Source organism: Amblyraja radiata, chromosome 16 (assembly GCF_010909765.2).
Source record: "Amblyraja radiata isolate CabotCenter1 chromosome 16, sAmbRad1.1.pri, whole genome shotgun sequence".
NCBI classification, from domain to species: domain Eukaryota; kingdom Metazoa; phylum Chordata; class Chondrichthyes; order Rajiformes; family Rajidae; genus Amblyraja; species Amblyraja radiata.
This window is the reverse complement of record NC_045971.1, coordinates 49,896,046-49,909,007: the sequence shown is the minus strand read 5'-3', so window position 1 is coordinate 49,909,007 and position 12,962 is coordinate 49,896,046. Positions and strand designations below refer to the sequence as shown.

The following is a 12,962-nucleotide window of genomic DNA, read 5'->3' as shown; positions in this document are numbered from 1 at the left end:
TGGTGGGAGTATGGAACAAACTGTCAGAGGAGGTAGTTGCGGCTGTGGCTGTCCCAAGAAAGACAGTTACATGGATAGGACAAGTTTGGAGGGATATGGACCAAACACAGGCAGGTGGGACTAGTGTAGCTGGGACATGTTGGCTGGTGTGGGCAAGTTGGGCCGAAGGGCCTGGTTACACACTGTATCGCTCTATGATTAACACAAAGTGCTGAAGTAACTCAGCGGGTCAGGCATCTCTGGAGAACATGTATAGGTGACATTTCAGAGTGCTGGAGTAACTCAGCGGGTCAGGCAACATCTCTGGATACAAGGAATGGGTGACGTTTCGGATCGGTACTGAAGATGGGTCTTGACCCTGAAACATTACCCATACCTTCCAGCATTTTGTGTCTACCTAAACAGCACTTATCCACATGGTGGTGTGCCAGCAGGCTGGAGGAGTGGGCAAAGGCCTTGCCGCAGAGTGGGCAGGTGAAGGAGCGCTGGCCGGTGTGGACTCGCCGGTGCTCCAGCAGGTGGTCAAGCCGGGTGAAGCCCGTGCCACATTTAGCGCACACAAAGGGTCTCTCTCCGGTGTGTAACCGCTGGTGCTCCTTAGCCCCCGTGATCTCTTGTCACAGTGGGAGCAGCTGCTCGCCGGCGTGGGTCCTCCGGTGCTGCCGCAACCCCCGCGAGCTGTCAAGCTCCTCACCGCAGTACGGGCAGTCGTAGGGCTGGCCACTGGTGTGCACGCGCTGGTGAGACAGGGTGCGGGAAGCCATGGCAAAGCGCTCTCCACACACAGGGCTGCGGACGGGACGGTCGCCTGCGTGCACCCGCTGGTGGGACAGCAGCTTGGAGGAGCGAGTGAAGCCCTTGCCACACTGGGCGCAGGTGTAGGGGCGCTCACCGGTGTGGGTGCGCTGGTGGTACAGCAGGCTGTCGGAGCGGCTGAAGCCCTTGCCGCAGTCGCTGCAGGTGTAGGGCCGTTCCCCGGTGTGTGTGCGCTGGTGGGACAGCAGGTGACTGGAGTTACTGAAGCCCTTGCCGCACTGGGCGCAGGTGTAGGGGCGCTCGCCGGTGTGGGTGCGCTGGTGGTACAGCAGGCTGTCGGAGCGGCTGAAGTCCTTGCCGCAGTCGCTGCAGGTGTAGGGCCGTTCCCCGGTGTGGGTGCGCTGGTGGGACAGCAGGCTGGTGGACTGGGTGAAGCCCTTACCGCACTGGGTGCAGGTGTAGGGACGCTCGCCGGTGTGGGTGTGTTGATGCCCCAGCAGATTTCTGAAGCGGGTGAAGCCCTTGCCGCATTCGCTGCAGGTATAGGGCCGCTCCCCAGGGTGCAGGCGCCTGTGCACCTTCAGGTCCGGCGACGACTTAAAGCCTTTTCCGCAGTCAGAGCAGGTGAAGGGCAGCTCACTGCTGTGCACCCGCCGGTGCTCCTGCAGCCCATTCAACCGGGTAAAGCTCTTGCCGCAGGTGGAGCAGCCATAGGGCTTCTCGCCCGTGTGCACTTTTCGGTGTCTCTTCAGGTTATTCGCCATCTTGAAGCTCTTGCCGCAGTCGGAGCAGGTGAAGGGCCTCTCGCCGGAGTGCACACTCTTGTGCCGCTGCAGGTTTTCATAGCGGGCGAAGCTCTTGCCGCACTCCGAGCAGTCGAAGGGGCGTTCTCCTGTGTGCATCCGCTGGTGGATCTCCAGCAGACTCGGGCTCCGCCAGGCCTTGCCACACACGTCGCACTCATAAAGCTTCTCCTGGTTGTGCCCCGTCATGTGGTCCTCCATCGAAGCTCAGCCGCACACCGAGCAGATGGGTGGGGGGGGGGGCACGGCACCCTGGCCGCTTTCAATGGCCGCTCGCGTCCCTGTCTCTCCGTCCACAGCAACGGCTCCTAAACCCTGCAGGAGGGGAACACAGAGGGTCAACAAGCTGGCAAACAGGACATTACTAGCACATATTGGGTGCGTTTATGGTGGAGGAACCTTATATAATTATGCGCGGCACAGTGACGCAGCGGTACAGTTGCTGCCTCACCGCCAGAGACCCGGGTACGATCCTGACTATGGGTGCTGTCTGTGCGGAGTTTGCACGTTCTCCCCTTGACCTGCGTGGGGTTTTACTCTGGGTGCTCCGGTTTCCTCCAACATTTCAAAGACGTTCAAGGTTGTAGATTACTCGGCCTCCGAAAAATTGTTAAATTGATCCTAATGTGCGTAAGATAGTGCTAGTGTACGGGGTGATCGCTGGTCGGCGCGGACTAAACCAAAGAAGGGTCTCGACCCAAAATGTCACCCATTCATTCCCTCCACAGATGCTGCCTGACCCGCTGAGTTACTCCAGCACTTTGTATCTATCTTCTCCACAGATGCTGCCTGACCCGCTGAGTTACTCCAGCACTCTCTCTCTGTCTGTCTCTCTGTTTCTCTCTCTCTGTCTCTCCCTCTCTCTCTCTGTCTCTTGTCTCTCTCTCGGTAACTGTCTCTCTTTCTCCCTCTCTCTATCTCACCAGGGCTGCCAACTTTCATGCTTTGAGCGTGAGAATCACGCATTTGAACAAACTCTGACGCCCTCACGTGGATCAGAAATTTCTCACACTCTGTGGTGAGAAATTCTGTGATCAACGAAAATTTCAAAACTCGGATAAACTGCATGGTCAGCGGGTGTTGGAGAGCCGGGGCTGAGGGAGGGATGGGAGCAGAACTAGCGGCGGGAATAGATGCGGGGATCCGGGGCTGGCGAGTCGCTCGCTGCAGCTCCGGCCATGGAGCAGTGCAAGAGTCCCGGTCCGTCGGACACGTCGGAAGCGTTGCACAGCTGCCATGAGAGTGTCTTTCCCGAAGGGACAGACTCTCAAAGGGAGGTGGAGGGAGAGAGAGAGAGAGAGAGAGAGAGGGATGAGAGGGTAGAGATAGAGGGGGTGTGAATGGAGAGAGAGAAGAGGGAGAGGGGGGGGGAGAGAGGGGTGAGAGTGAGGTGGGAGAGGGGTGAGAGGGAAGAAAGAGGGAAAAGAGAGAAGTGGTGGAGAGGGTGAGAGAATGGGGGAAGAGAGAGAGAGGGGGAGAGAGAGGGGGAGAGACAGAGGGGTGGGAGACAGAGGGGGAGACAGAGGGGGGGGAGACAGAGGGGGGGAGACAGGAGGGGGGGGGAGACAGAGGGGGGGGAGACAGAGGGGGGGAGACGGAGGGGGGGAGACAGAGGGGGGGAGACAGAGGGGGGGAGACAGAGGGGGGGAGAGCAGAGGGGGGGGACAGGGGGGGGAGACAGAGGGGGGGGACAGAGGGGGGGAGACAGAGGGGGGAGACCGAGGGGTGGGAGACAGAGGGGGGGAGACAGAGGGGTGGAGGACAGAGGGGGGGAGACAGAGGGGGGAGGCCCAGAGGGGGAGGAGACAGAGGGGGGAGAGGAGGGGGGGGAGACAGGGGGGGGGGAGCACCCCAGAGGGGGGGATGACAAGAGGGGGGGGAGCAGGAGGGGGGAGACAGAGGGGGGGAGGCAGAGGGGGAGACAGAGGGGGGGAGACAGACGGGGGGGAGACAGAGGGGGGGAGAAACAGAGGGGGAGAAATAGAGGGGAGGAAACAGAGGGGGAGAAACAGAGGGGGAGAGAGAGGCAGGGCTGACAACCATGCATTGAGAATCACGCTTTTCGCCAAATTCTCTCTCTCTCTGTTGTGAGAAATTCTGTGATCAATGAAAATTTCAAAACACATATCAACTGCATGGCCTGCAGGTGTTGGAAGCAGAAGCAGCGACGGGGACAGATGCTGACGGGGAGCGGGGCTGGCGAGTGTTTGCCGGTCTGGCGTGTCGCTCACTGCAGCTCCGGCCATGGAGCAGCCTCAGTGCATGGCGTTGGAAGCGTTGCGCCGCTGCCGTGAGAGTGTCTGTGCCAAACACTGACTGGAAGGCGTTTGCAGCCCAGGCCACCCTTGACTCCCACACGGACATTGATTCCTACACATCCTCTGTTCTGGACTTTATAAACTCCACCATCAATAGTGTCACCTCCCTCAAACGGGTGACCATATTCCCGAATCAGAAGCCATGGATGAACAGCGAGGTCAGGCTACTGCTGAAAGCACGGGACACCGCTTTCAGGTCAGGTGATGCTCGAGCCTACAGTTCATCCAGGGCTAACCTGAAGAGGGGCATCAAGAAGGCCAAGCACTGCCATAAACTCAGGATTGAGGAGCACTTCAACAACAACTCCGACCCCCGACGCATGTGGCATGGCATCCAGGCCATCACGGACTATAGACCCACCAACACCACCCCCACATCCAGCGACGCCTCCTTCCTTGAGGAGCTTAATCACTTCTATGGCCGCTTTGATAGGGACAATCTAGAGATAGCCATCAAGGTTGTGCTCCCTGCTGATCACCCACCCCTCACACTCACTCCCTACGACGTGTACGTGGAACTGAGTAGGACTAATGCACGTAAGGCTACTGGCCCTGACGGCATCCCCGGGCGCATCTTCAGGGCCTGTGCTGCGCAGCTGACAGACGTCTGGACTGACATCTTCAACCTGTCACTTGCCCAAGCAGTTGTCCTCACGTGCCTTAAAACCACCTCCATCGTGCCGGTGCCAAAACACTGCACTGCGGCGAGCCTCAACGACTTCCGCCCAGTTGCACTTACTCCCATCATCACCAAGTGCTTCGAGAGGCTGGTCCTGGCACATCTCAAAGGCTGCCTACCCCCCACACTGGATCCCTATCAATTTGCCTATCGCAAGAACAGGAGTACGGAGGATGCCATCTCCACGGCACTTCACTCCGCCCACTCCCACCTCGACAACAGAGACACTTACGTAAGAATGCTGTTCATCGATTACAGCTCAGCATTCAACACCATTATACCCTCTAAACTGATCACCAAACTCGGTGACCTGGGCATCGACCCCTCCCTCTGCAACTGGATACTGGACTTTCTAACCAACAGACCCCAGTCTGTTAGGTTAGACAAGCACACCTCTTCAATCCTCACCCTGAGCCCCCTCCTCTACTCCCTCTTCACCTATGACTGCACACCTGTACATGGTACTAACACCATCATCAAGTATGCAGATGATACAACAGTGATTGACCTCATCAGCAACAACGATGAGTCGGCCTATAGGGAGGAGGTCCAGCTCCTAGCCGCATGGTGAACTGACAACAACCTGGCCATTAACTCCAAGAAGACCAAGGAGCTCATTGTAGACTTCAGGAAGTCTAGGGGCGGCACGCGCACCCCCATCCACATTAACGGGACGGAGGTGGAACGTGTTTCCAGCTTCAGGCTCCTGAGGTCAACATCTCCGATGACCTCTCTTGGACCCACAATACCTCAACACTGGTCAAGCAGGCTCACCAGCGTCTCTTCTTCCTGAGGAGACTGAAGAAGGTCCATCTGTCTCCTCAGATTCTGGTGAACTTCTACTGCTGCACCATCGAGAGCATCCTTACCAACTGTATCACAGTATGGTATGGCAACTGCTCTGTCTCCGACCGGAAAGCACTGCAGAGGGCGGTGAAAATTGCCCAACGCATCACCGGTTCCTCGCTCCCCTCCATTAAGTCTGTCCAAAGCAAGCGTTGTCTGTGAAGGGCGCTCAGCTTCGCCAAGGACTGCTCTCACCCCAACCATGGACTGTTTACCCTCCTACCATCCAGGAGGCGCTACAGGTCTCTCCGTTGCCGGACCAGCAGGTCCAGGAACAGCTTCTACCCTGCGGCTGTCACTCTACTCAACAATGTACCTCGGTGACTGCCAATCACACCCCCCCCCCCCCCCCCGGACACTCCTCCCACAGGAAATACACTATGACTGTATACATGTAAATAGATTTATTTATTGAAATCATATTCTATGTCGCTCTTCCAGGGAGATGCAAACTGCATTTTGTTGTCTCTGTACTTTACACTGACAATGACAATTAAAGTTGAATCAGAATCTGAATCTGAATCTGAAATTCGCCCAGGTGACCGGCATGGATCAGGCTGTGGCTCGGTGCATCCTGGAGGACAACCAGTAGCAGCTGGAAGTAAGTACCAAGCACTGGGTGAAACGGAGGAAGATAGTGGACTTCAAATGGGGATGGTTGGAGAAAGCATCCTGCTTGCCTACTAGATTTTCACTTACTGTAACTGCAGGAAAAATGTTCCCGATGTTGGGGGAGTTCAGAACCAGCGGTCACAGTTTAAGAATAAAGGGGGGGGGGCAGTTATGACTGAGACGATGACAAACCCTCTTCACACAGAGAGTTGTGGATCTGTGGAATTCTCTGCCACAGAAGGCAGTGGAGGCCAATTCACTGGATGTTTTCAAGGGAGAGTTACATTTAGTTCTCGGGCTAACAAAATCAAGGGACATGGGGGGGCAAAACAGGAAATTTTAGATGAATAGTCATGATCATATTGAATGGCAGTGCCGGCTCGAAGGGCCGATCGCCTATTCCTGCACCTATTTTCTATGTTTCTATGCTTGAGTATATGGCGATAAAACTCGGATCACTTCTTCTTCTTCTTTCGTGTGGCGTGCACAGCCTACAGTTGTTGGACAACTTGTTGTATTTGATCTTCCGTTTGTGCACGTCAAGTTGATTGCATTAGTCGAAACAGGGCGGACTATGTGAAGATTGCAATCTTCCACCCCAATCACTTGATTTTGAAGCATTCATGCATGGTGGAGGTATAATGTAGTCATAGAGTGATACAATGTGAAAACAGGCCCTTCGGCGCAACTTGCCCACACCCGCCAACATGTCCCAGCTACGCTACCTGCTTTTGGTCCATACCACCAAACCTGTCCAATCCATGTATCAGTCTAACTTTTTCTTAAATGTTGGGATGGTCCCTGCCTCAACAACTTCCTCTGGCAGCTTGTTCCATACACCCATCACCCTTTGTGTGGATAAAGTTACCCCTTAAAAAGTTAACTCTTAAAAATACTTCATACAAAAAAACATTGAAATCATACTTCTACAATGCACTAAAACATGTTTTTAATATATCAAATTTGAAAAAGTCCCTACCATGGGAGGGGGGACACCCTTCTTCCACACCCTCTCCCCACTCGGTTGCTGCACTCCCTCACCGGGTACCCCCAAGGCCAGTGATCAGTGATCGCTCAGCCTCCCCCCTTTCAAAAACACTCGACGGAGAACACTGCCAGATGTGAGCGGGGAACTGAGGCCAGTTGTCCGTGATGTCTGGATCCCAATGCTCAGCATTTCATGTTTCGGAGTTAGCTAATGTTATTGATTTGTAATGAGCCTGATTTGTAATTAGTTGACAAAACCTTAATTTATTAATCCGGAATATCCAGGGGGATGGGATAAGTGTAATATTAAATGACATGAAATGTGTCAGGCTGTCTGTCACAACATACAGCCGATAATCCATTATTTCCATCAGTTAAATATTGGGAAGGTAGCACTATTGTCATTTGCCACTCAATTATTATGTTTGTTTACCTCACTGACTATTTCAACCCCCCCCTCCCCAATTCCTTTGACAGGTTGAATAGAAATGTCCCCAAACTCGTTTTTTAATTAATTGAACATGGAGATGAACATCCTCAAGGAGTGTAATCAGATGGAAACTGATTCAGATGCGATGTTTAAGAACAAAGAAGGGGCATATTTTAAAGTAGTGACAGAGATTCTTGCAGGGGAATATGTGAGGAAATTATTTTTTGTCTTTAGTTTTAGCTTGAACCAGGACATCTGAAGATTCAAAGTTTGATATAGTAATTGTGCTGATACTGACCCCAACCAACCACATAATGAATATCATACATTCAGGAGGTTTTACTTTTATGATGCCATTTAAATTTCACTTGGATTTCAATCACTTCAATGTAAAAGTAATTGGGAATGGGGAGCATTGGAACAAAAATTTGCCCTCGGTACATATTAACTGTAATGTAATAATGTATGCATGTTGATAGGTGCAATCAAAACAAAGATCTTTTTACCATTGTTGTGTTATGAATACCACAGAAAATATTATGTACTTTCAAGATCACATTTAATAGAATAATAGTTATTGGACTTTGCATTTCGGAAAAGTCCCAGCTGAGAGGAAGACAGCAAAATAATGAAAATATTGGGGCTGAAATTAACTTCAGGCCAGTTTGTTACGAAAATGAAAGAAATGGTAACAGAATACTTATACACCTGAGTGAGCATAATTTTATGGATGAGAAATTGTGTTCAACCAATTGATGACTACTTTGACAAAGTAACTCGCATGTTAGATAACAAGGAAGCCAATGAATGTAGCAAATTTTGTTATCCATAATTTGGTCTGTGAAATGCTCCACATAAAGGATTACTGCATTAGATAAGCACCTGGGGAGTTGAACGTAACAGGTTGTCTACGTGGTCAGATATGGGGCTTTATGTGTGGGCCAGATATATTGTCAGTGCAAAGGGGTTGGGAGCAAGGCCAAGTTTGCATCCAGAGCCAAGGTCTGGAATAGTAATAGGGAAGGTGTGCAGTCAAAGCTGGGACCAGGGGTGTGTTCAGCACTGGGAACCTAAGTAGGAAAGCAGTTATGATCAGGGTAGAATAGGGGGCCAGGTGTAAGGCTGGACTCAGGGACATGAATGAGAGAAGGTATGCAACTGGAGTCAGGGCCAGGAGTAGTGCCAGGTGTGCAGTGTTTGATTATAACCTGATTTCCATACATGAATACACTAAGATCATTCATGTGCTGCACGTGTTGATCAGAGCCTGGGCTTTACTGTGGAATATAATTAGGAATGTAATTTACTCTAACCTTATTCATAGCTAATCCAATTTAAAGCATATATATTGCATTCAAGTGGCAGTTAAAAGACTTGCTACAGTATGCACCATATTGCACAATTTCTAGCTGAAATATGCAAACGTTCCGTACCAATGGGAGAGGGACACGCCCTCCTTCCACCCCCCCCCCCTTCGGCCTCCGGTCGCAACGCTCCCTCGGGCTTAGTCCCTCGCAATTTCTCACTCTCAACTCTCACCCAATGTTGGCAGCCCTGGAGAGAGAGAGACAGAGAGAGAGAGACAGACAGAGACAGAGACAGAGACAGAGACAGAGACAGAGACAGAGACAGAGACAGAGACAGAGACAGAGACAGAGACAGAGACAGAGACAGAGACAGAGACAGAGACAGAGACAGAGACAGAGACAGAGACAGAGACAGAGACAGAGAGACAGACAGAGATCCTCCCATTCTGGAACCAAGATGGAAGTAATTTGAAAACAAAATGGAGTTAGTTGTCCATCCGGAATGAGCAGCCGTACTGAAACTGTGCGAAGATTTGAGAATAAGGCTGACATTGCAAATATATGGGTCCACCCTCCCTTGTTTCCCTTTGGCTACGGATCTTTCACTCAGATTTAGAAGGTGTGTTTTATTGATAAGAAAATGTATAATTAGACTAAAGTGCCTGTCCCACTTTCACGACCTAATTCACGACCTTTTTTACTCGTGGACATTTTTCATCATGATAGACAAAACGCCCCGACCTACTTGATGCCACGAGTACCTATGAGCATCGCCGCCTCCTACCTCATGACGACCAATGCTGCGAATATGAGTCAAGGGCAAACTCGGCAGAGGTAGTGAATTAGGTCGTGAAAGTGGGTCAGGCCCTTAACTTTTTTCTTTGTTCTTTAGGTGGAGCCCGAGAAGCACTGAGTAACGTGTGTGCTCTTTGTAATCTCGCCACTCCCATTTCCCTATCCCAGGGTACTTAAGGAAGTGGCTCTAGAAATCGTGGATGCATTGGTGATAATTTTCCAATGTTCCATAGACTCAGGATCAGTTCCTGCGCATTGGATGGTCGCCAATGTTATTCCACTCTTTAAGAAAGGCGGGAGAGAGAAAACAGGGAATTATAGACCAGTTAGCCTGCAATCGGTGGTGGGGAAGATGCTGGAGTCAATTATAAAAGATGAAATAGCCGCACATTTGGATAGCAGCAACAGGATCGGTCCGAGTCAGCATGGATTTACGAAGGGGAATTCATGCTTAACTAATATTTTGGAATTTTTTGAAGATGTAACTAGGAAAATGGACAAGGGAGAGCCAGTGGATGTAGTGTACCTGGACTTTCAGAAATCATTTGATAAGGTCCCACAAAGGAGAATAGTGGGCAAAATTAGGGCACGTGGTATTGGGGGTGGAGTGCTGACATGGATTGAAAATTGGTTGGCAGACAGGAAACAGAGAGTAGGGATTAACGTGTCCCTTTCAGAATGGCACGCAGTGACTAGTGGGGTACCACAAGGCTCAGTGCTGGGACTGCAGCTATTTACAACATACATTAATGATTTGGATGAAGGGATTCAAAGTAACATTAGCAAATTTGCAGATGACACAAAGCTGGGTGGCAATGTGAACTGTGAGGAGGATGCTGTGAGAATGAAGGGTGATTTGGACAGGTTGGGGAGTGGGCAGATGCATGGCAGATGATGTTTAATGCGGATAAATGTGAGGTTATCCACTTTGGTAACAAAAACGGAAGGCAGATTACTATCTATATGGCATACTATCTAAGTTGGGAAAAGGGGAAGTACAGCGGGATCTGGGGGTCCTTGTTCATCAGTCGATGATAGTAAGCATGCAGGTACAGCGGGCAGTGAAGAAAGCGAATGACATGGTAGCCTTTATAACAAGAGTCGTCGAGTATAGGAGCAAAGAGGTCCTTCTGCAGTTGTACAGAGCCCTAGTGAGACCACACCTGGAGTATTGTGTGCAGTTTTGTTCCCCTAATTTGAGGAAGGACATTCTTGCTATTGTGGGAGTGCAGCTTAGGTTTACAAGGTTAATTCCCGGGATGGCAGGACTGTCATATGCTGAGAGAATGGGGCAGCTGGGCTTGTATACTCTGGAGTTTAGAAGAATGAAAGGGGATCTCATTGAAACATATAAGATTGTTAAGGGTTTGGACACACTAGAGGCAGGAAACATGTTCCCGATGTCGGGGGAGTCCAGAACCAGGGGCCACAGTTTAAGAATAAAGGGGTAAGCCATTGAGAACAGAGATGAGGCAACACTTTCTTACACAGAGTTGTGAGGAATTTTCTGCCTCAGAGGGTGGTGGTGGCAGGTTCTTTGGATGTTTTCAAGAGAGAGCTAGATAGGGCTCTTAAAGATAGCAGAGTCAGGGGATATGGGAAGAAGGCAGGAACGGGGTACTGATTGGGGATGATCAGCCATGATCACATTGAATGGCGGTGCTGGCTCGAAGGGCCGAATGGCCTTCTCCTGCACCTTTTGTTTATTGTCTGACGATTTGATTAAAGATTGCTTTGGTTTTACCTTTAACAATTTTGATGTTGTCTTCTTAGGAAATCTGACAACACGGGCCTCCTCCCTCCACCCCCCCCCCCCCCCCCAACCCGGACATTACTCCTCCACCCACCCCCCTCCCACACCGACACTACTCCTCCACCGCCCCCCCCCCCACCTCGACATTACTCCTCCACCCCCACCCCCCCGACATTACTCCCCCACCCCACCTCGACATTACTCCTCCACCCCACCCGACATTCCTCCCCCCCCCCCCCCCGACATTACTCCTCCACCCCCCCCCCCGACATTACTCCCCCACCCCACCTCGACATTACTCCTCCACCCCCCCCGACATTACTCCTCCACCCCCCCCCCCGACATTACTCCCCCCCCCCCCCCCCGACATTACTCCTCCACCCCCCCCCCGACATTACTCCCCCCCCCCCCCCCGACATTACTCCACCCCCCCCCCCCCCCCCCCCCCGACATTACTCCTCCCTCCACCCCCCGGCCGGGCCGCCCACCCATCAGCCCCTAGATCAGGCCCGGCCCGGCAACATCCCCGAGCTCTCCGCCAACCCCAGGCCCGGTCACTGTGAGCGTCTCCCGGTGCGAGGCGGCGGCCTGGACCCGCCCCCGGTCCCCCAGCCCCAGACTCACGGCTCAGCCCGTCCGCCCGTTGCCCCGGAGACAGAGACCGCGGGTGGAGCGTAGACTCTCCGCTCCGCTCGCCCCGCCCCGCCTGGAGGACCATCTGTCATCCGCTCGCCCCGCCCCGCCTGGAGGACCATCTGTCATCCGCTCGCCCCGCTGGAGGACCGGCCCGAGCCGAGCGCGCACCCGGAATCAAAGATGTTATAGCGGAGCAAGATGGGTAACTCTGACGTAAACGTGTTGTCCGCTCACGGGCGGATTTATGGTGATTATAGCGGCCATTTTAGCGACCAGTCCCCGCCATCTTGTTCCGGCCAAAGATCGGATCTTTGTTTCCGCAGCGGGGAGAGGGGGTGTGGGGCCCGGGGAGAGGGAGTGTGGGGCCCGGGGAGAGGGAGTGTGGGGCCCGGGGAGAGGGAGTGTGGGGCCCGGGGAGTGTTGGGCCCGGGGAGAGGGAGTGTGGGGCCCGGGGAGTGTGGGGCCCGGGGAGTGTGGGGCCCGGGGAGAGGGAGTGTGGGGCCCGGGGAGTGTGGGGCCCGGGGAGTGTGGGGCCCGGGGAGAGGGAGTGTGGGGCCCGGGGAGAGGGGGAGGGTGGGGGGCGGCGGAGAGGGAGAGGGCCCGGCTGAGTGGGCCCCCGCAGCGGGGCGGGAAGGGGCGAGGCGGGCGGGAAAGGGAGGTTGGGCTGACCCGTCTGCAAGGGGAGTGGGGGCAGGTGGGGAGGGGAGTGGGGGGGGCCGAACAGGGGAGGGGTGGGGCCGGGGAGGGGGCGTGGGGCACGGGGAGGGAGTGTGGGGCCGGGGAGAAGGGGGATGTGGGGCCGGGGGGAGGGGAGTGGGAGTGGGGCCGGGGAGAGCGGAGAGAGGGGGGCGAAGGACGGAGGAGGGGGTGTGGGCCGGGGAGAAGGGCGGTGGGGTGGGGAAAGAGCCACCCGAAGAGGACGTGGGGTTGGGGAGAGGGGAGGAGGGGGGCGGTGAGGGGAGAGCGGAGGGGGGGGGGGCCCGGGGAAGAGGGGGTGTGGGGCGGGAGAGGGGGGGGGGGAAGGGGAGGGGAGTGTGGAG

The 12,962-nt window shown here is 53.8% G+C and overlaps 1 protein-coding gene across 1 annotated transcript; it reads right to left on the bottom strand.

The window, feature by feature from the left end:
- Positions 1 to 695: 695 nt before the first annotated feature.
- On the bottom strand, positions 696 to 12,024 carry LOC116982215 (zinc finger protein 239-like; the record flags this gene model as incomplete). Its single annotated transcript, XM_033035512.1, has 3 exons — positions 11,911 to 12,024; positions 1,659 to 1,874; positions 696 to 1,490 (listed from the first exon to the last, which is right to left on the bottom strand). Coding segments are annotated over exons 2-3 (897 nt in total), but the record flags the coding sequence as incomplete, so codon positions are not given.
- Positions 12,025 to 12,962: the final 938 nt, after the last annotated feature.